The sequence below is a fragment of the Oryctolagus cuniculus genome, chromosome 4, assembly GCF_964237555.1.
Source record: "Oryctolagus cuniculus chromosome 4, mOryCun1.1, whole genome shotgun sequence".
Classification (NCBI taxonomy): Eukaryota; Metazoa; Chordata; class Mammalia; order Lagomorpha; family Leporidae; genus Oryctolagus; species Oryctolagus cuniculus.
In genome coordinates, this window is record NC_091435.1 from 1,750,397 (window position 1) to 1,769,527 (window position 19,131).

General features: G+C 57.1%; 1 protein-coding gene across 1 annotated transcript; it reads left to right on the forward strand.

Moving 5' to 3' along the window:
• The first annotated feature begins 8,188 nt into the window (after positions 1 to 8,188).
• Positions 8,189 to 18,983, forward strand: SUMO3 (small ubiquitin like modifier 3). Its single transcript, XM_051839982.2, has 4 exons — positions 8,189 to 8,371; positions 10,521 to 10,649; positions 14,901 to 14,972; positions 17,745 to 18,983. Exons 1-4 carry the CDS (start codon positions 8,351 to 8,353, stop codon positions 17,856 to 17,858), a joined length of 336 nt encoding a protein of 111 aa, XP_051695942.1. The 5' UTR covers positions 8,189 to 8,350; the 3' UTR covers positions 17,859 to 18,983.
• The last annotated feature ends 148 nt before the right edge of the window (positions 18,984 to 19,131 follow it).

Genomic DNA, 19,131 nt, shown 5'->3' on the forward strand with positions numbered 1-19,131 from the left:
GCGGCTCTATGGAGAGGAGCCTCCTTTGTGTCTCCAGCCGTGGCCTTTAGTGATCTGCTCCTTGGTTTATCTGAATTCGCGCCCGCTTTCCTGGCAGCCCATCTTTCTTGTGTTTCCTGTCAAGGGTGAGCCGTGCCTAGTCCTGTGTATCTGTGGAATTCTGGCTAGTTTATGATCCTGCAATTTCAGCTCCAATAGAATAAGAAAATGTATGGGGCCAGCGCTGTGGTTAAGCCCCCACCTGTGGTGCCGGCATCCCATGTCAGCACTGGTTCGAGTCCCGGCTGCTCCACTTCTGATCCAGCTCTCTGCTGATGGCCTGGGACAGCAGGAGAAGATGGCTCAAGTGCACGTGGGAGACCTGGAAGAAGCTCCTGGCTCCTGATTTTGGATTGGCCCAGCTCTGGCCATTGCAGCCACTTGGGGAGTGAACAAGCAGAGGCCAGCTCCTGTCATGATAGCCACTTGCCCAGGGGCCTGGCTTTCCACATCAGTGACAGGTGCTATTTGGGGCTGGACCTCAGATCACCACGGAGAGCAGCCATCACCGCTCCTGCTGCCTGGGTCACTCCTCTTCCTCCTGGTCCGTGTTAATGTAGACTGCGAGGTGGCCTTTAGGATGTCAGCTGGGGGAGTGCCCAGGCTCATCCCTAACTTTTGGAGTTTCCTTTTAACATCAGGGTGCTATAGCGAGAAATCTGTTGTCATGGGCCTGTTCTTACAGTGTTTCCCCCTGTTAGTTAAGACAGTGCAGTGCCCAGGAGGAGAACCGTGTCCTTCCAAACATGGTGACCTGTTAAATGGAGCCAGTCTATAGAGTTTTCAGGGTCATTAGCAAGACTTCCCATCTACGGTTGGTCTGGTTGAAGGGGGGAATTCTGCACCGCCTGTGCCATCAGAGTAAATCTGGCTGTGAAATCAGCTGACGGCCCGAGGTCTCCTCTCCTGGCTGTGCTCGCCGGTCCTCTGTGATGTGGCCAGGCCTTCTTTCAGGAAAGAATCTGGGATCACACCGTGCCTCCTCCTGGAGAGCCTTGTGGCGGAGAGAGGCAATTTCCCGTCTGGACGAGAACAGAGGAGAAACGAGGCGACAAGTCAGCCTCCCTCACTGTTTCCCCACTCGGGAGAGAGCTGGGGGCTTTCCCTGGGTTTTCAGCTTAACCCACGCTCCCCACACAGTCCGACTTCCTGGTCTTTTGGATTTAACTGGTGCTTACCGCACAGCCCCAGCTTGGTCACTCTCAGTCTCTCCCCTGTGAGGCGGGGGAAGGGCCAGCTCGGGAACCTGGCTCCAGAAGCAGCGGTTGACCCGGCAGCTCTGCAAAGCCAGGGGCCAGCACTTGACCGAGACGAGGCCTTTGGTCACGGTGTGAGAAATAATCCGTGCAGCCTGAGAATTCTGGTCAAAGCGAGGGGCCAGCCCCCACTCAGCTAGGGGGCGCTCAGACGTTGAAGACTGGACGGACAACATGGTTAACATTGAGACCCGGTTCTCCCAGCAATCAAGTGCAGACGACAGAAAACACAAGAAGCTCTCCCCACGACACACAAATTCTCTCACACAAAATGTCTGTTACAAAAAGCAGAAAAGCCTTCATTAAAAGGATTAGCATCTAATATCAACATATGATCTCATTATCTGGGGCAGTTAAATATATCAAGGAACAAATAGGTAGGAATAAGGTAATCCTGTTATCTGGACTTCTGAGATAGGAGCTGCCTTTAAAATAATTTCCTTCTAATCTCATCCAACCTAGCATTCACCCGACCCTCTCAACATACTTATTCCTCCAGTTCCTCTTTCTATCAGAAATTCTCTTAACATTCCATCAACAAGAACACCCTCATGCTTGCAGCTTCCTCCACAACTTTCCTACCTACTAGTTCTTTCTGTGTATCCTGAAGCAATCCTCTAACACCTCAAAGTTAAGAGAAAAACATCTTTCAAAAGGATAAACAGAATTTTAACCCATAGCTACTTTAAAGTAAATTAAGTAGGAAACAGGTCAATGACTTTTACACAATTATACTTTACCAAAGTGTTGCACACCCTAGAAATTTCAGGAAAATTTTAAACCTAGAGGACAAAACATGAAAGTATAGAACAACAAAGTTTCGTTAAAAGACATAGCTCTGTGAATCTGCTTGCAAATATTTTCACATCATCATAGATGGTCACAGTAACAACGCAGGGACTTACCGTATGTGAGAGAGTACACAGGATTCCACTGTTCAGGCCTAGGCCCTGCGATGGGGTAGTGGTGAGGAGAAAGCTCTATGAATTTAGCAAGACATATATCAGCTACAGCCGTGGAACAGAGGGATACTAAATAGGTGGCAGAGAAGTTTCCATAATTTAGCAAACAAAAAAATGGGAACCCTTTGGATCAGAGAGGCAGGAGGCCCGCCCCTGTGAACCTGGACAAACAACAAAACAAAACAAAAACAACCAAACCCCACCAACTTAAGAGGGAGGGAAAGCATGGTCCTGCAGAGGGTCTTATCAGTGGGAAAAATAGCACTTTAAGACAAAACCTCTTAAGACCAGTTCTTGCCAGTGAACTGCCTATTGGTAAATAGTGCCAAAGCAGGTAGGGGAAATGAGGCACAGAGTGTCCTTCGGCAGGGAGGGCCAACTAAGACCATATGCTGGGCTTTAGCTGCTAAACCGATGTGATGGTGCCCATACTTCTTGACATGTGTGATGAGAGAGGGGGCCTGTGAACAGAAGCTGGACAGGTCAGCCAGGACAGGGGGGGCTAAGAGGGTCAAGGCAGATAGTTGGAAAGAGAGTAAGTTGGCCTTGGTTTCAAATGGGCTTTGGCTGAACGAGACAGAATAGGGCAAGGCCAACAAGGCTAGTTTAAAGGAAAGTGGACAAGCCTCTGACTCCAGGAAACAGTCAGCTGAGACTTGGCTGCCACTAGACGAGGCAGGAGAAAGCATCGAAGTAGACTAGACACAGAACATTCCTCAGGGCAAGGTTGCCTGGGACTTACCGCGGCTCTCGTGGTCTCCTGGCTGGCTCGCCAAACTTGTTACCAGATATCACTGTCCTTGTCTTTACCCAGGAAAGAATTCAGACGTGAGACAGAGTGGTGATAAGTGAGGTAGCAACATTTAAAGAAGAGGAATACCCCGATAGTCCAGGCGGACATTTCAGGGAAGAATTGAGCGCCATAAGTAGCTATTTTCTTTCTGCATTTTTGAGATTATGTCCCACGGTCACCTCGCTCCTGTGTTTCTGTTGAAAAGTCAGGTGTCAGTCCTGTTGTTTCCATGGTATACATCTGGCTGGTATTATCTTTGCCTTTTGTTTTCAGAAGATTTTTGTGGTTTTGTTTGTATTTGTTCTGGTTGCGGTTGAAAGTATCTCCATAGTCTGTGGTTTATCTTTGGTCAAATTTGAAAAATCCTATTTTATTATTTCTTCTAATATTGCTTTTGGCCAATTCTTTTCTTTCCTTCTAGGACTCCATTTTTTTTTTTTTAAAAGATTTATTTATTTATTAGAAAGGCAAAGTTACAGACAGAGAGAGTGAGAGATAAAGAGAGAGATAGAGATATTGCATCTACTAGTTCACTCCCCAAATGACCGCAACAGTCAGGGCTGGGCCAGGCGGAAGCCAGGATCCAGGAACTTCATCTGGGTCTCCGTGTGGGTGCAGGGGCCCAAGCCCTTGGGCAGTCTCCTGCTGCTTTCCCAGGTGCATTAACAGAGATCTGGATTGGAAGTGGAGAGCCAGGACGTGAACCAATATCTATGCTGCATTGCGGGTGATGGCTCAACTTGTTAAGCCACAATGCTGGCCCCCATGGGACTCTATTTTACACATATGTTACACCTTCTCACCATGTCACACGCGTCTCTGAGCCTTTACCACGTTGTCTATACCTTCTCCCCACATCCCATCTGTCTCTGAGCCTTTGCCATGCTGTCTATACCTTCTCCTGGCTCTGCTTCTGATTAACTTCTCCTGACCTATTTCCTGTTCATTAATTGTCTCTTCTGTATTCAATCTGTTTCAAAACTCCTCTACTGAATTTGTAACTTCAGTTGCTGATCTTTCTGTTTTTCAAATTTTTTGGATTCTTTTTCATGGATTCCGCAGCTTTGCTGAAAATGTCCATCTGATAATCTAGTGTCTTGAACAAAAAAAATACAGTTGCCTTAAAGTTTGTGTCTGATGGTCAACATGGTGCCCTCTGTGGGTTATTCACGCTATGACTTTTTCTTTTGGTTTTGTAACATTTGTCTCCTGGCTTTCTTGTGAACTTTATATTTAATTCTGGATACTGTGTAAGGAAACAGCTTAGTTTGCTCCAGGCCCTGGGTCCTGCGGCTTCCTCTTTCTGCCTCGGGCTGACCGGGGAGGAATTCAGCTTGTTCCGCAGTGAGACTGAGCTCTGGTTACCTGTGCTCTGGGCTCTGTGGGGGTTCTTCCACTCACTCCTCCACCTTACTCCCTCGGGGTCCTCAGGGCTCCCAGCTGAAGGCCTGGGAGAACTCTGGGAGCCCCCCTCCAGAAGGCTGTCTCGCTCACTCGGGAGACCCGAAAGCTCAAGTTCATGTCTTACCTTCTGGCCCACTGCATACGCTATGGACTGAATTGTGTCCCCTCTCCCAACTCATATGCTGCAGCCCTGGCCCCTGCGTGGCTGCATCTGGGGATGGGGCTTTGGGGAAGTAACTGAGGGCACAGGTAGGAGGCCGGATGTCAGGACTGCTGCCCTCGTGAGAGGCGGAAGAACACCGAGGTGCCAACCTCCTCCCTCCACACACACAGAGGGACGCTCCCAGGAGGACACGGCAAGGAGGCGGCGGCCTGCAGGCCACGAGTGAGGCCCACCAGAGAAGCCGACCCCAACAGCACCTTGATTTTGTAGCTCTAGCCTTCAGAACTGTGATACGACAGGTGTCTGTTGTTTAAACCATGTGGGGTGTGTGTGATGTGTGCATGCATGTAGTGTGTGTTGTATGTATGTGATGTGAGGTGTGTATGAGAGTTGTGTATGTGTGTGGTACATGTGTGGGGTGTGTACGTGATGTGCATGTGTCATGTATGTGTGTGATGTGTGCATATCATGTGTGATATAGTGTATGTGGTGTGTGCATGGTCTATGTGTGTGATATGGTATGTGTGTATCTGGGGTGTATGTGATGTGGTATGTGTATGATGTGTGTGTGATGTATGTGTGTATGTGGTATGTATGATGTGTGCATGATGTGGTGTTTGTATATGTGAGTATGTGGTATGTGATGTGTGTGTGAGACATGTGGGGGGAATGTGGTATATGTGTGGTGTATGTGTGTATGTGATGTGTTTGTGTACGGGTGGTATGTGTGATGTGTATATGTATGTGGTGTGTGTGATGTGTATATGTGGTATGTATGTATGTGGAGTGTCTGTGATGTATGTGTATGTGGTGTGTGTATGTGGGGTACAGGATGTGTGTGTGGGATGTGGTGTGTGTGTGGGATGTGGTATGTGTGTATGTGGTGTGTGTATGTGGGGTACGGGATGTGTGTGGGGGATGTGGTGTGTGTGTATGTGGTGTGTGTATGTAGGGGGTGTGTGATGTGTGTGTGGGATGTGGTGTGTGTGTGGGATGTGGTGTGTGTGTATGTGGTGTGTGTATGTAGGGGATGTGTGATGTGTGTGTGTGTGTGGTATGTGTTTGTGGGGTACGGGATGTGTGTGGGGGATGTGGTGTGTGTGTATGTGGTGTGTGTATGTAGGGGGTGTGTGGTGTGTGTATGTGGGGTGTGTGATGTGTACATGTGGTATGTGTGTATGTGGTGTGTGTATGTAGGGGGTGTGTGATGTGTGTGTGTGTGTGGTGTGTGTATGTGGGGTACGGGATGTGTGTGGGGGATGTGGTGTGTGTGGGATGTGGTATGTGTGTGTGTGGTGTGTGTATGTGGGGTACGGGATGTGTGTGGGGGATGTGGTGTGTGTATGTGGGGTGTGTGATGTGTATATGTGGTGTGTGTGTATGTGGTGTGTGTATGTAGGGGGTGTGTGGTGTGTGTATGTGGGGTGTGTGATGTGTACATGTGGTATGTGTGTATGTGGTGTGTGTGGGATGTGGTATGTGTGTGATGTGGGTGTATATGTGGGGTACGGGATGTGTGTGGGGGATGTGGTGTGTGTATGTGGTGTGTGTATGTAGGGGGTGTGTGATGTGTTGTGCATGTGGGGTACGGGATGTGTGTGGGGGATGTGGTGTGTGTATGTGGTGTGTGTATGTGGTGTGTGTGTATGTGGTGTGTGTATGTGGGGTACGGGATGTGTGTGTGTATGTGGTGTGTGTATGTAGGGGGTGTGTGATGTGTGTGTGCATGTGGGGTACGGGATGTGTGTCGGGATGTGGTGTGTGGTACGTGTGTGTGCTGTGTGGTACGTGATGGGGTGTGTGTGTGTTTAAGGCAGCCCGAGTTGAGTAACCAGCTTGCTGCTGGTCACCAAATACCTCAAAGGAAATCCTCCCTCCTCTTTCTGGGATCTTTGCTTCTCAGAGAAGACCTTCCGGTTATCAGTGACGTCACTTTCAGTGGTGACATTATGTGAACTAATTTCTTGTTCTAACAGCTCTGGGCGCTGTGTCTGGGTCGCAAACTTTTGCTTTTAGCCCCAGAAACCGGGATGTGGCTTCCACCCACCACCTGCCGCAGTCAGCTGTGTCGGGGGGGGGGTAAGGACATGTGATCGTCCACAGGTCATGGCGTCTCTAGCGCAGGCTGTGCTGTTGGTCTCTGGACACCGTCCACCATGGCAGCAGGGGGCCGGGCGCCAGAAGAGACCAAGCCCTACCCGGAGCCTGTGGGCTGGGAAGCTGGGTCTGGGCGCACCTCTCACGGCCAGACTTCAGCAGTCTTTTTCTCTCTGATTTTACTTATTTATTGCAGACAGAGAGAAGTCTTCCATCTGCTGCTTCTCTCCGCAACGGCCGAAGCTGCACCGATCCGAAGCCAGGGTCCTGGAGCTTCTTCCGGCCTCCCACATGGCCGCAGGGCCCCAAGGACTTGGGCCTGCTGCTGCTGTCCCAGGCCACAGCAGGGAGCTGGATCGGAAGAGCGGCCGCTGGAAACTGAAGGCGCCCACAGATGCCGGCGCTGCAGGCGGAGGCTCAGCCCCAGCCCCAGCCCCAGCCCCAGCCCCAGTAACCTTTGCTCTTAATGGTGGCCCTGCCCAGACGTTTGAGGGTGGAAGGGGGCTTGGGAGATGCCCTGCGGCTCCGCAGCGTTACCAGGAGGTGAGTGGCACCTGTCTGCTGGCCTGCTCAGGCAGGATGGAAACGGTTCCGAGCCTTGGGCTGCGGCTCATCCTGGTGCCGCCCACCGGCCCCTCCATCCGAGGTGATTAAGGTCGGGGGTGGGCGTGCCTTCCGCGGTTCCGTGGGCCCCCATCTTGCATGGGCCACGCGGCCAGGTGCTCGAGCTCCCACCCGTGGTGACACCCGGCCTGTGGTTTCACCTCCCACCGCCTCGGTTTTCTCATACGTGAATGGGTTGTTGCGAGGACTAGGTGTGGACAGCATTCTAGAAGTCAGCCAAACCACCGGGAGGGGGCTCCCCATGGTGGAGAGTGGACGCCCCAGAGGAGGCGCCGGCCAGGGAAGTGGCCGGGAGGAGAGGACCTGGTGACCCCAGCCCTGTCTGCAGAAGCCTGCGTGATGTGGACAGAGGACACAGGTCCCCTCCAGTCGGGGAAGGGCCTCTCCCGAGCCCCCCCCACCGCCTTTCCTTTACCCCCTAGAGAAATGCAGCCCCGCAGAAGTGGGGGGTGCGTGGCCTGGCCTCGGCCTGCACAGCTCAGAGGCCTGGGGCCGCGCGCGGGCGGGGGGTTCCCAAGGGGACTTGCAGGTGGCTCCAGGGCCCCGAGGCCCGAACTGGACCCTGACCCTGCCCACGTCAGCGCAGCCACTCCGGAGCCCAGGCCTGGCCCTCACGTCCCCGCCCCCAAGCCCGATCCCGGGCCCTGGGCTCCCCCAGCCGTGCACTCCCTGCGCGTCCCCGGGGCCGGGCACCCGCGACAGCCTGCGGCCCCGGGTCCCACGCGCGCCCCCGGGCGCCCAGACTGCGGGGTCGCGCGGGGACCCGCCCCGTGACGCACTTCCAACCGCCGGGAACCGCGGCCCGCCCGGGCGCGCGCCCGACGCCCCAGGGCGCGCGCCTCGTGCACGCGCGCCCGCCACGTGACCTCCCCCGGCCAACCGGCGCGCCGGGATTTGAGGGATAAAGCGCGGCCCCGAGGGCAGTTGCGGCGGGAGAGCGGCGGCCCGGAGAGCGACTGCCCCGCTCGCGCTGCTGCTGCCGCCGCCGCCGCGACCGCGACCGCGCGCAGCCATGTCCGAGGAGAAGCCCAAGGTAAGCCGCGGCCCGCCCGCCGCCCGCCGCCCCGGGGCACCCGCGCCTCCGCTCCTGGCAGGCCCCGTCCCCACCCGCCGTGGCCACGGCGCCCACGAGCCCCGCGCCCGGGCCCACGCCGCACGCCCGCCCCTCCCCCACGGGCCTCCGCGCCCCTCCCCCACCGCGGGCTCCGCGGCGCGCCCCGCCCCGTCCTCGCCCCGCCCCGACAGCGTCTGTCCCGGAGCCCCGCCCCTGCTCTGCACCCGTCGGAGCTCCTCCCCGAGCCCGCCCCCTTCCGCTTCTCGAGCCCCGCCCCTTGCCGGTTTCGAGCCCCTCTAGTCCTAGCCCCGTCCCGTCCTAGCCCCGCCCCCAATAGGTCTCTCCCGGAGACCCGCCCCCTTTCTGGTCTCGGGCCTCTTACGTCATAGCCCCGCCCCGAGAAGCCCCGCCCTGACAGCGTCTCTCCCGAGCCCCGCTCCAAGCCCCGCCTCCTGGCCCCGCCCCCGCTGTGCGCCCCCTGGCGCGCGTCCTCGAGGGCGTGTTCGCGTGGCCCCGTCCTCCGTCCAGGTTTTCCCGCGCGGTGGCCCCTCTCCTGAGAGAGTGGGAGTAGCCGGGGTCGGTAGCCCGCTGCGACCCCGGATGTGCTGCCGTCTCCCAGCGCGGCCCCGGGGTGCGGCCCTTCCCCGTCACAGCCCCAGGGTGCTCCCCCTCCCCGTCATAGCCCCAGGGTGCTCCCCCTCCCCGTCATGGCCCCGGGGTGCGCCCCCTCTCCCTCTAGGTCCCAGGGTGTGCCCACCTCCCTGTCACAGTCCCAGGGTGCTCCCACTCCCCGTCACAGCCCCAGGGTGCTCCCCCTCTCCCTCTAGGTCCCAGGGTGCGCCCACCTCCCTGTCACAGTCCCAGGGTGCTCCCACTCCCCGTCGCCGCCCTGGGGTGCGCCCCCTCCCTGTCACAGCCCCAGGGTGCTCCCCGTCCCCGTCACAGCCCCAGGGTGCTCCCCCTCCCCGTCACGGTCCCGGGGTGCTCCCCCTCTCCCTCTAGGTCCCAGGGTGCACCCCTCCCCGTCACAGCCCCAGGGTGCTCCCCCTCTCCCTCTAGGTCCCAGGGTGCTCCCATCGTCCCGGCCTGGGGTGGGCCCCTTCCTGTCCCGCCCCGAGGGCTGCCCTGGGTCAGGCCGGCAGTCCTTGGGTAGGTGGAGGCGGAAGCTCCGGTCTCTGAGCACGTGCTGGGGACCTGGGGCTCCGTGCTGGGGACCTGGGGCTCCTGCTGCAGCTGGGGTCAGAGGTGAGCAGCCCCCTTCACAGGTGAGGGAGGAGGCTGGAGCCCAGCCCCTGGCCGGGCCCTGCTTGGGTGAGGGAGGAAAGCCGGCATCTGGCCACAGCCTCTAACGTGTGCCCAGGGCAGGGCCCCCCGGCCCAGGTCCTCGCCCATGGCATAAACTTGCCGGTGGACGCCAGCTCTGCTCTGGCCGTGGGGCGTGGGCGTGCGGGGAGGCAGCCTTGTGGTCAGATGGGAAAACCATTTCTGCCCCCCAGAATACTGACCACAATGAATTGGGGCAATTGGTTTTAGGACTTCTTTTCCTCTTTTAAAAAAAGATTTTTTTCTCTCTGTCTCTCACTGTCCACTCTGCCTGTCAAAAAAAAAAAAAAAAAGATTTTAAAGTGTGTTTACTTGAGAGTCAGAGACACAGAGAGAGGGTCTCCCGTCGGCCCTGTGCGTATCCCAGATGCCTGCAACGGCGGGGCTGGGGCCGGGAGCTGGCAGCCCCACGCACGTGTCCGCACCTGCCCGGGCCGCATGGCCCTCCTGGCCGCTGCCGCGTGGACCGCAGCTTCCCTCCCTCCTGTCAACACTGCCTTCTGCTTCTCTGAAGTCACGCACAGCTGCGTGCAGTGTGTGGTTCTGTTAGTTTTGTAAAAGTGACTTTCAAACGAAGATGGGTTTTCCGACTTCTCCTGGGCCCTGCAGGCTCGGGCGTGCTGCTCCCCCGGGACGCCCAGCGGCTGGGGGTGAAAGTCCGTTCTGTGCCAAAACAAAGCAGCCGCCTGCTGGAGGGGCCTGGACGGAGGCGCCGGTTAGGTGGTGGCCATGACGTCAGTGAAGCCCGGCGCCCCTCAGCTCCTGGAGAGCGCCGGATCCTTAGAGGTGTTTCCTGTCCCTGCAGGAGGGCGTGAAGACCGAGAATGACCACATCAACCTGAAGGTGGCCGGGCAGGACGGCTCCGTGGTGCAGTTCAAGATCAAGAGGCACACCCCACTGAGCAAGCTGATGAAGGCCTACTGCGAGCGGCAGGTGCGGCGCCCCCCGGCTGCCTTGCCCAGGGGCCTTGCCCAGGGGTCTCGTCCCGGTGGCCCTGTAAACGGACAGGTGGCGCTCACCGTGGCGGGCCCTTCTGCTGAGACGCCCTCTGGGGCAGGTGCGGCGCCCCCCGGCTGCCTTGCCCAGGGGTCTCGTCCCGGTGCCCCTGTAAACGGACAGGTGGCGCTCACCGCGGGCGGGCCCTTCTGCTGAGACGCCCTCTGGGGCCGGTGCCTTCCGATGCACTGCCGGGCAGGTCCCGCGTCGCTCCTCGCCTTACTTCTGCCCGTCAGCAGTGTGCTTTGCCAGCTCGTTTAGCAACGGCGAGAAAATGATGGATCTCCCCCAGTTTCCCAAACAGCGAGCCGCCTCAGCAGCACCCCCCTGTGGTCAGTCAGAACGGCCGTTTCTGGTGGCTAGCGTTCGTCTCACCAGCTCATGGGTCGTACACGTCTGTGCTTCGACGGTCGTGGCGTTCCAGTCCGTGCCCAGCGTGCTCGTCCTGGGGAGATGGGCATCGGTCCAGTCCGTTGCAGAATTCCTGCCACTGCATGGCCTTGCTGACTCACGGCTGTGCTGGGACCTGTATGGCGCCTGCCCTGCCAGCCCGCCAGCCCAGCGCTGCCGTTGCTTGTTCCTTTGAGTGGCAGCTCAGAGCATCTGCTGACACTTAGCATGAGGCTGCCTTTCTTGATTCCTTTGAGAATATAGTGATTGCTACTTTTTTTTTTTTTTTTGGTGTATTTATTTATTTGCAAGGCAGGGTAACAGAGAGCGAGTGAGTGAGCGAGCTTCTACCTAGTACTTCACTCCCCCGATGTCTGCAAAAGCTGGGGCTGAGCCAGCCTGAGTGAGCCAGAATCGCCACCTGGCTCTCCCACGTGGGCGACAGGGACTCCGGTCCTTGAGCCGTCACCGGCTGCTCCGGGGCGCGTTAGCAGGGAGCGGCCTTGGAAGCAGAGCAGCTGGGACTGGGACTGGCGGGTGACCCAGGCGGCAGCTTAGCCCCCACTGTTACTGTTTGGTTTTGCTCCGTTGGTTTGGTAGTTCTCGCTTTTGGGTTTTTTAAAGGATAAAACGCTTTGCAACAGTTCTCTGCCGCCTTTTCCCGCCCCACGTTTGAAGCCTGGCCCCTGGGAGGCGTCGCTGCCGACTCCTTCAGCTTTCCCTTTCACTCAGGGTTGGGAAATTTTGCGGTTTGTTCCCTGTCTCCTGGGCTTATTTATTTATTTATTTTAAGATTTATTTATATCTGAAAGGCAGAGTTACAGAAAGGCAGAGGCAGAGAGAGGTCTTCCACCCACCTGTTCACGGCCGGAGCTGGGCTGATTGAGCCAGGAGCTTCTTCCAGGTCTCCCACGCGGGCACAGGGGCCCAAGGACTCGGGCCATCTTCTGCTTTCCCAGGCCACAGCAGAGAGCTGGATTGGAAGAGGAGCAGCTGGGACTCGAACCGGCACCCACATGGGATGCTGGCACTGCAGGCAGCAGCTTTACCTGCTACGCCACAGCGTCGGCCCCTGCTTGGTTTCTATCATAGAGGTTATTCTCAGCTGTGCCCGGGGAGAGGGAGCTCTGGCCCCATGTTCCCTGACAGAGCGAGTGCCCCTGTGAGCAGCCGAAGCCGGGCGGCGGGGCTGGCTCTGTTCTTACCGCCTGTTTTCCTGGTGGTGGTTTGGGCGACTGCAGGCGCCCATGGCAAAGCCATCACGCATGTTCTGTGTTCTATGTTGCGCTGCGAGGTCGTCCTCCGTGGCCGCCTGCTGCTCCCACATCCCCACCCGGACCCCCGCTAGGGAGGTGGCTGCATGGCTGTCGTCCCAGAGCTCCTGTGGGAATCATTCTGGAAGTTTCCTTTGCTGCCTTCCCGGGTCTTCTTGGGATTAATCTTTGCCTGTTTTGTGGAGACCAGCGTCTGACCCCATCAGGAAGCGCGTGGGGTGTGGGGTGCGGCGTGTGGCGACGCCGCGTGCCCGAAGGTTCCTTGGCTCGTGTGAACCTTTGCACTGACGCTCTGGGCTGAAACTCGGCTTCCTTTCTGGAAGTTAGTGTGCCGTGTTCCGCCTCCCTACGCCCTTCATTCTGCTTCTGTCCTTTGTACGTGGCGTGATCTCTCTGAAAGCTTCGGGGGCCGTCGTCCGCGGTTCTCAGCTGTCAGGAGCTGAGGCGTTGGGTCACTCACTTCTGGGCACTCAGAGCCCTTCAGTCTAGAACACTTTTTTTTAAATTACAAGTCTATTTCATTGAGAGACAGAGTCGGGCGGCCCACTCATCTGCCAGTCCACTCCCCAGAGGGTTGCAGTGGCTTCCCCGGCCTGGCGGGAGCCAGGGGCTGGAACTCCACGCAGGTCTCCCGGGGCTTGGCAGGCACCCGGGCTCTGGCGCCATCCCTGCCGCCTCCCAGGGTGCGTCGGCTGGAGGCTGGCGCCGAGTGGAGGCTGAGACCCAGCACTCTGACGGGAACACTGCAGGGGTAACCAGGGTGCCTTCTCTGGTTTTTTGGTGGTGGGGGGTTGTTTATGTGTTTATTTGAAAGGCACAGTGGTGGGGGGGAGGCGGGGGAGAGAGAGAGAGATGTATCTTCCATCCTCTGGTTCACTCCACAAGTGGTCACCACAGCCAGGGCTGGGCTGGGCGAGTCTCTGACGGGGCGGCAGGGACCCAGATGGTCGAGCTGCCTCGCAGATGCGTTGGCGGGAAGGTGGACTTGGCACAGGCCTGGGTTCAAAGCAGCACGCGGATGGGCGACGCGGGGGTGCGCAGCTCTGGGAGTGCGTTTGCGGCTCAGGACATCCGTCCTCCGTGTCAGCTCCGAGACCCTGTGTGGCCTCTTCCTGGAGGTTTCTGTCCCTTCAGAGATGAATGTCCTGAGTGTTTTAATTTCTGTGACTTTTCTGCGTGAGGTTTTGTTTTGCTTTAAGCACTAAGCACGCAGGCCGAGCCTGCAGGGACAGACAGGCGGAGTCTCCGGAGAGACCGCGCGGGTCTGCGTCCCCGCCCCGCCCCGCCGGGGGTGCCCAGGGCTGCTCAGCCCTCACCGACGCGGCTGCGCTCCTTTCTGGGCCGTCTTCTCGTCTTCTGCACTCTGCGGATGTTCTTTCTTATTCTTTTTGTAATTTTAAATATCTATTTCTTTGAGAGGCAGAGAGAGAGAGAGAGAGAGAGAGAGAGGTCTTCCATCTGCTGGTTCACTCCCCAGATGGCCACAACATCTGGAGCTGCGCTGATCCGAAGCCAGGAGCCAGGAGCTTCCTCCAGGTCTCCCACGGGGGTGCAGGGCCCAAGCACTTGGGCATCCTCCACTGCCTTCCCAGGCCACAGCAGAGAGCTGGATCGGAAATGGAGCAGCCGGGTCTCAAACCGGCGCCCATGTGGGGTGCCGGCACTGCAGGCGGTGGCTTTACCTGCACGCCACACCGCTGGCCCTGGACGTTCTCATTTCTGTCGGGATTTTTAGTTTCCGGAATTCTCTGCGCTTTCCTCTTCCGAGCGTCCCCGGACCTGACGGTTTCTCGCTGCCCCGGAGCTGCCAGCGCCTGCGTTTCCGGTGCTCCCGCCCCCTCCTCTTCCCAGGTCCTCGCTTGCTTTCTGTCTCCGGGGCTTTGATGGCCCAGATCCCAGTCTTGGTTGGCTGCTGGCCCTGCGGAGGGGAACGCTGAGGCTGGTCCGATGCGCCGTGCGCGTGGGCGTGCGCGTGGGCAGGGCTGCCTCTCCCTGGGGCAGCCTGCTAGGTTCTGTGGGGGACTCGGGCACTGCCATCCCAGGGTCACTGCCGCCGCTGGAGCGGACGCCTCCAGGCTCCCGCCAGTGTCCCTGGCGTGCCGCCGCTTCCTGCCGGCCTCGCCTCGCCACACACGGGATGTCATGCTGGCTGACTTGGGGGTCTGGACATGAACCTCCCAGCAGTCACTCAGATCCGCTGCAGGCCCCTGCAGACCCTGGTGCCTCCCACCCAGGGGCCCTGCGTCTGCTCGCTGCTGTCCCGGGCCTCCCTCCTGCCGCCTGCCCTGTGTCCTCCCAGGGCGCGGTGGCGCCAGCAGTGTGGAGTTTGCTCGGCTTCTGGCAGAAGGGGTGGGTGGGGCGGGGAGGGCAGGGGGAAGTGAGTGTGGAGGGGCACGGGCGGCGCGGCGACTGCAGGCCCCACGGCAGTCTGTGGATTCTGATTCTGCTATTTTGATGTGTTTACTTTTCTGAATTAAGCTGTGTTATCTGGAAATATTTAATGGAAATTGCTTTTTCTTTTCAGGGCTTGTCAATGAGGCAGATTAGATTCAGGTTCGATGGGCAACCAATTAACGAAGCGGACACACCTGCGCAGGTATGCGCCCGTGGCTCTGGTCTGCATGGTGGGCGTCGCTGCCGTTTGGAGTACAGACTTGAAAATCACTGCTTGGTCCTCTCATGGCATAGCTCACTTTTTTCTTATCAGAGTTCTAAACTTTAAAAAGTTGACGTTAAGTTTTCAACTGAAGCCCATTCTTTGCCAGACATAGTCCTTCTGTTTGGAGATGGCCTGACGGCTGGGCCCAGGGCGGTCAGCACAGGCGGCGCCCGGCACGCAGCCCCTGTGCAGAGCGGTCAGAGCCCGCCCTTCCCGCTGGTTGCTGGGACGCCTGGCGTCCGGTTTCACCCGTGCGTAGCCACGCGACCGCCTGCTTTCGCGTCTTGCTGACGTGTTGTGAGAACACGCGAATACGAGGGCCCTTCAGAGCTCTGGGAAGTGAGTTCTGAGACACCTGTGCGTGGAACTGGCCATCGCTTTTGCACCAGAATCAACTTTAAAGATTGATGTACTTACTTTGAAAAAGTTAGAGAGAAAGGAAGAGGCCGAGATCTTTCACCTGCTCGTTCATCTCCCAGGTGGCTACCGTGGCCGACGCTGGGTCAGGCCAAAGCCAAGACCTTCTTCTGGGTCTCGCACGTGGGTGGCAGCGGCCGGAACACTTGGCATCTTCCAGTGCTTTCCCGGCACCTAAGCGAGAACTGGACGGGAGGTGGAGCCGCTGGGACATGCAGCGGCGCCCACGTGGGTGCCAGCATTACAGGCGGAGGGTTAACCTTCCCCGCCACAGCGCCAGGCTGCAGCCAGGCTGCAATTCACTACTTCTTAGAAGATTTCTTTCATTTGAAAGAGTGATAGAGCTGAGACAGAGATATCGATGGATCTTCCATCTGCTGGTTGACTCTCCATATGGCCGCGATGGTCAGGGCTGGGCCAGGCCAAAGCCAGAGCCTGGAACTCCCTCCAGGTCTCCCACTTGAGTGCAGGGGCCCAAGCATTTGGCCCATCTGCAGCTGCCTTCCCAGGTGCATTAGCAGGGAGCAGATCGGTAGGCCTCAGACGCGCCCATGTGGGAGGCCCGTGTTGCAGTTTGCGGCTTAACCCGCAACATAAAGTTATCTTTTAACTCCATTTTCCCCTGAAGTTTCTGAAAACCCTCAAACATCTTACCCTCAGAAAGCTTTTTTATTTAAGAAAACATATATGTGACTCGATACATCATGTTATAGGGTATCACATTGTAGTAAAAAAGAACTTTGGGCTTATAAGTAGAAGTTTTGTTGTTTTTAAATTTATTTATTTATTTGAGAGAGAGAGAGAGAGAGGCAAAGATAGATATGCTATCTGCTGGTTCACTTTCTAAATACCTACAACAGCTGGGGCTGGGCCAGTCCGACGCCGAGAGCCCAGTACTCCGTCTGGGTCTCCCGTGCGGATGGCAGGGGCCTAGCTGCTTGAGCCATCACCTGGCCTCACGGGGTGTGCTTTAATAGGGTGCTGGGATTGGAAATGCAGAAACCAGGCCTCAAACCCGGGCACTGCCTCATGTGGGCGTTCCAAGCAGTGTCTTTTTAAAAAAATTTTATTTATTTATTTGACAGAGTTACAGACAGTGAGAGAGAAAGGTCTTCCTTCCGTTGGTTCACCCCCCAAATGGCTGCTACGGCCGGTGCTGCACGACCAGGAGCCAGGTGCTTCCTCCTGGTCTCCCATGGGGTGCAGGGCCCAAGCACTTGGGCCATCCTCCACTGCACTCCCGGGCCACAGCAGAGAGCTGGCCTGGAAGAGGGGCAACCAGGACAGAATCCGGTGCCCTGACCGGGACTAGAACCCGGGGTGCCGGCGCCGCAAGGCGGAGGATGAGCCTAGCGAGCCGCGGCGCCGGCCCCAAGCAGTGTCTTAACTGCTCAGCAGATGCCTGCCTCTAGGAGTTGTGAAGTTCAGGTGCAGCTCCTGTCACTTGTCAGTCGATAACCTTGGGGTCAGGAGCAGCTGGATCTCGAGTCTGTCTGTTCTGTCTGTAGAAGGGCCATCATACCCGATCTCCTGCCTGCCATGCTGTGAGCATCCATGGGGATGCCTCAAGTGAAAATACTGTTGCAAAGTGTATTCAGCATTTAATAAATACTGAACACTTGTTTGCAATAATCGTTTAATTTCGGGCCACTTGAAACCCTACACTGTCGAGATGGGCTGTGCCGCGCAGGGGCTCCCAGCTGTCCTAGGCTGCTAGAACCCAGCAGGGCCTGAGCCAGGAGGGGCAGGCAGGAGCAGAGGCCCCGCGTCCCCGCGCAGTGCCGCTGCTGCCAGCCTCCTCTCCCTGTGTGACCCTGGCAGGAGCTCCCTTTGGTTCAGGGAACGAAGACCAGCATAGAAGTTTTGGGCCCAGGGGTCAGAAGAGAAGCCAGCAGGAAGTATTGGTGACCCTGTGCCCTGGCCTCTCAGGTGCCGGGGGGGGGGGGGGGGGCGGCGCCAGCCTGGGACCCTGTCCTCAGCACAGCCGTTGCCCATGGCCGTTCTTGTTAGCGCTGGGCTCGCTCTGAGGTGCACGGCGCCCATGGGCCAGTCACGGAGCGTTCTCGGTGGGGATCTGTGTGCGATTCCCAGGAAGAATTAGACGTTCTACTGTGTGTTTGAATGCCCCAGTGCTTAGCTTTGAGAATTTGGTGAACTCTGCAGCTCCGCCATGGCACCTCACCTTGCACGGGACAGAGGGGCGGGGCCTCGCAGTGGGGATGAGGTTCGGAGACACCAGGACAGGGAAAACTAACGGGCTTCTCTCTGTGTACCTGGCACCGTGACTGACAGCTGGAGATGGATGACGAGGACACCATCGACGTGTTCCAGCAGCAGACGGGCGGCGTGAGCAGCCGCTTGCCGGGGCGTGGCCTGTTTTCCATCCTTGCGTTTGCTGTTGAATAGTGAACCCGAGACCGTGCAGTCACAAAGGAGTCTGCAGAAACTCAAGGACATGCAGCGAAGTGACTTCCTCTCTGGCTCAAACTCTCTGCAGGGACGAATCCACGACTGAAATGGGGCCAATCAGAATTGTTATCTTTGTTTAGGTAAAATGAGTTTTTGGGGTTTTTCATTTGTATTTGTCCCCTCCTCTCTCCCCAGACCTGTGGCCCGAGTGTGGGTTCCCGAGGATGGGCCTTGGCTCCCCGTGCCAGGCTCGCCTGATCCTGCCCGTAACCCGCGGCTGGGGGGGTGCAGGACAGGCCCTCACTTACACTTGCAGGCACGGGTTGTTGAAATGCTCGATACTGGACATCGAAGCCTGGTCACGTTTGGTAACGTGGAAGGGAAAATCTGGAACGCTTCTTAAAAAGTAAAAACATAAACAAGTCCTTTAGTAAAATGGCCCAAGCACGCTCTGCCCTGCTGAGTGTGGCCCCTTGGCTCCAGGGCCCGGCAGCCCCGGCTCGCTCAGCACCTAGTGATTTGTACATGGGCAGAGCCTGGCACACCAAAAATTGGCTTTTTCCCTTTTATTAACATAGAAGAAAGTCATTACCACCTTTCTCCTTGTTAATAGTATTGTGGTCTCAGATTTCTCCTAGTGTTTGCTCTGATGAACAATTACGGTCTCTATATGGAACAGTAAGGTTAAGTATCGCTGACTTTCCGGTTTGTTATTGTGTGGAGCCACTTCCGAGGGAGGCGACCTCTGTAACCCATGGGAGAGGACCTCTGTGGGTCTGTGCTATGCTGCTTTCCAAACACGTACTGACTTTACGCATTGGTAGGGGGTTTCAGTTCTGTGAATGCATTCTGGGATGTGTACCAATTAAAATGTGCATAGTTCTGCCTGTTGTCCTCCTAGAAGGACCACTGCTGCCGGTGGCCGCCTCTGCCTTTCTATAGTCAGCCGCAGGAGTCCGCCTCTCTGGCTTGCTTGAAATCTTGCTGAAGGTGTTCTCATTTCCTGTTTCACTGTTTGGGTGCAGTGGGGTGTTTGTTGGCTCTGTTGTGTTTACTCGCCAATTTGTACATAACTGTTGTCCTTTCCTACTGTACACAGTAAATATAGTTTGGTATCCTGTCTCTTGGAGTGTATTACACAGTGCATCTGAAGGGTGGCCGCCCGTCCTGGCACGGCGCAGTGACCCTTCAGCCAGGCCGCGCAGAAACCCCGATTTGAAAGCTGCTCCCCGGAAAGTTAGTTTCCATGTGGCGTCCACGGGGGTGCAGG

What these genes read in the sequence shown, in the direction of transcription:
- SUMO3 (XM_051839982.2), top strand. Translation starts at nt 8,351, where the DNA reads ATGTCCGAGGAGAAGCCCAAG. An exon ending in TGTCCGAGGAGAAGCCCAAG is followed by an intron (nt 8,372 to 10,520) that starts GTAAGCCGCGGC and finishes CTGTCCCTGCAG; the next exon opens with GAGGGCGTGAAGACCGAGAA. An exon ending in AAGCGGACACACCTGCGCAG is followed by an intron (nt 14,973 to 17,744) that starts GTATGCGCCCGT and finishes CGTGACTGACAG; the next exon opens with CTGGAGATGGATGACGAGGA.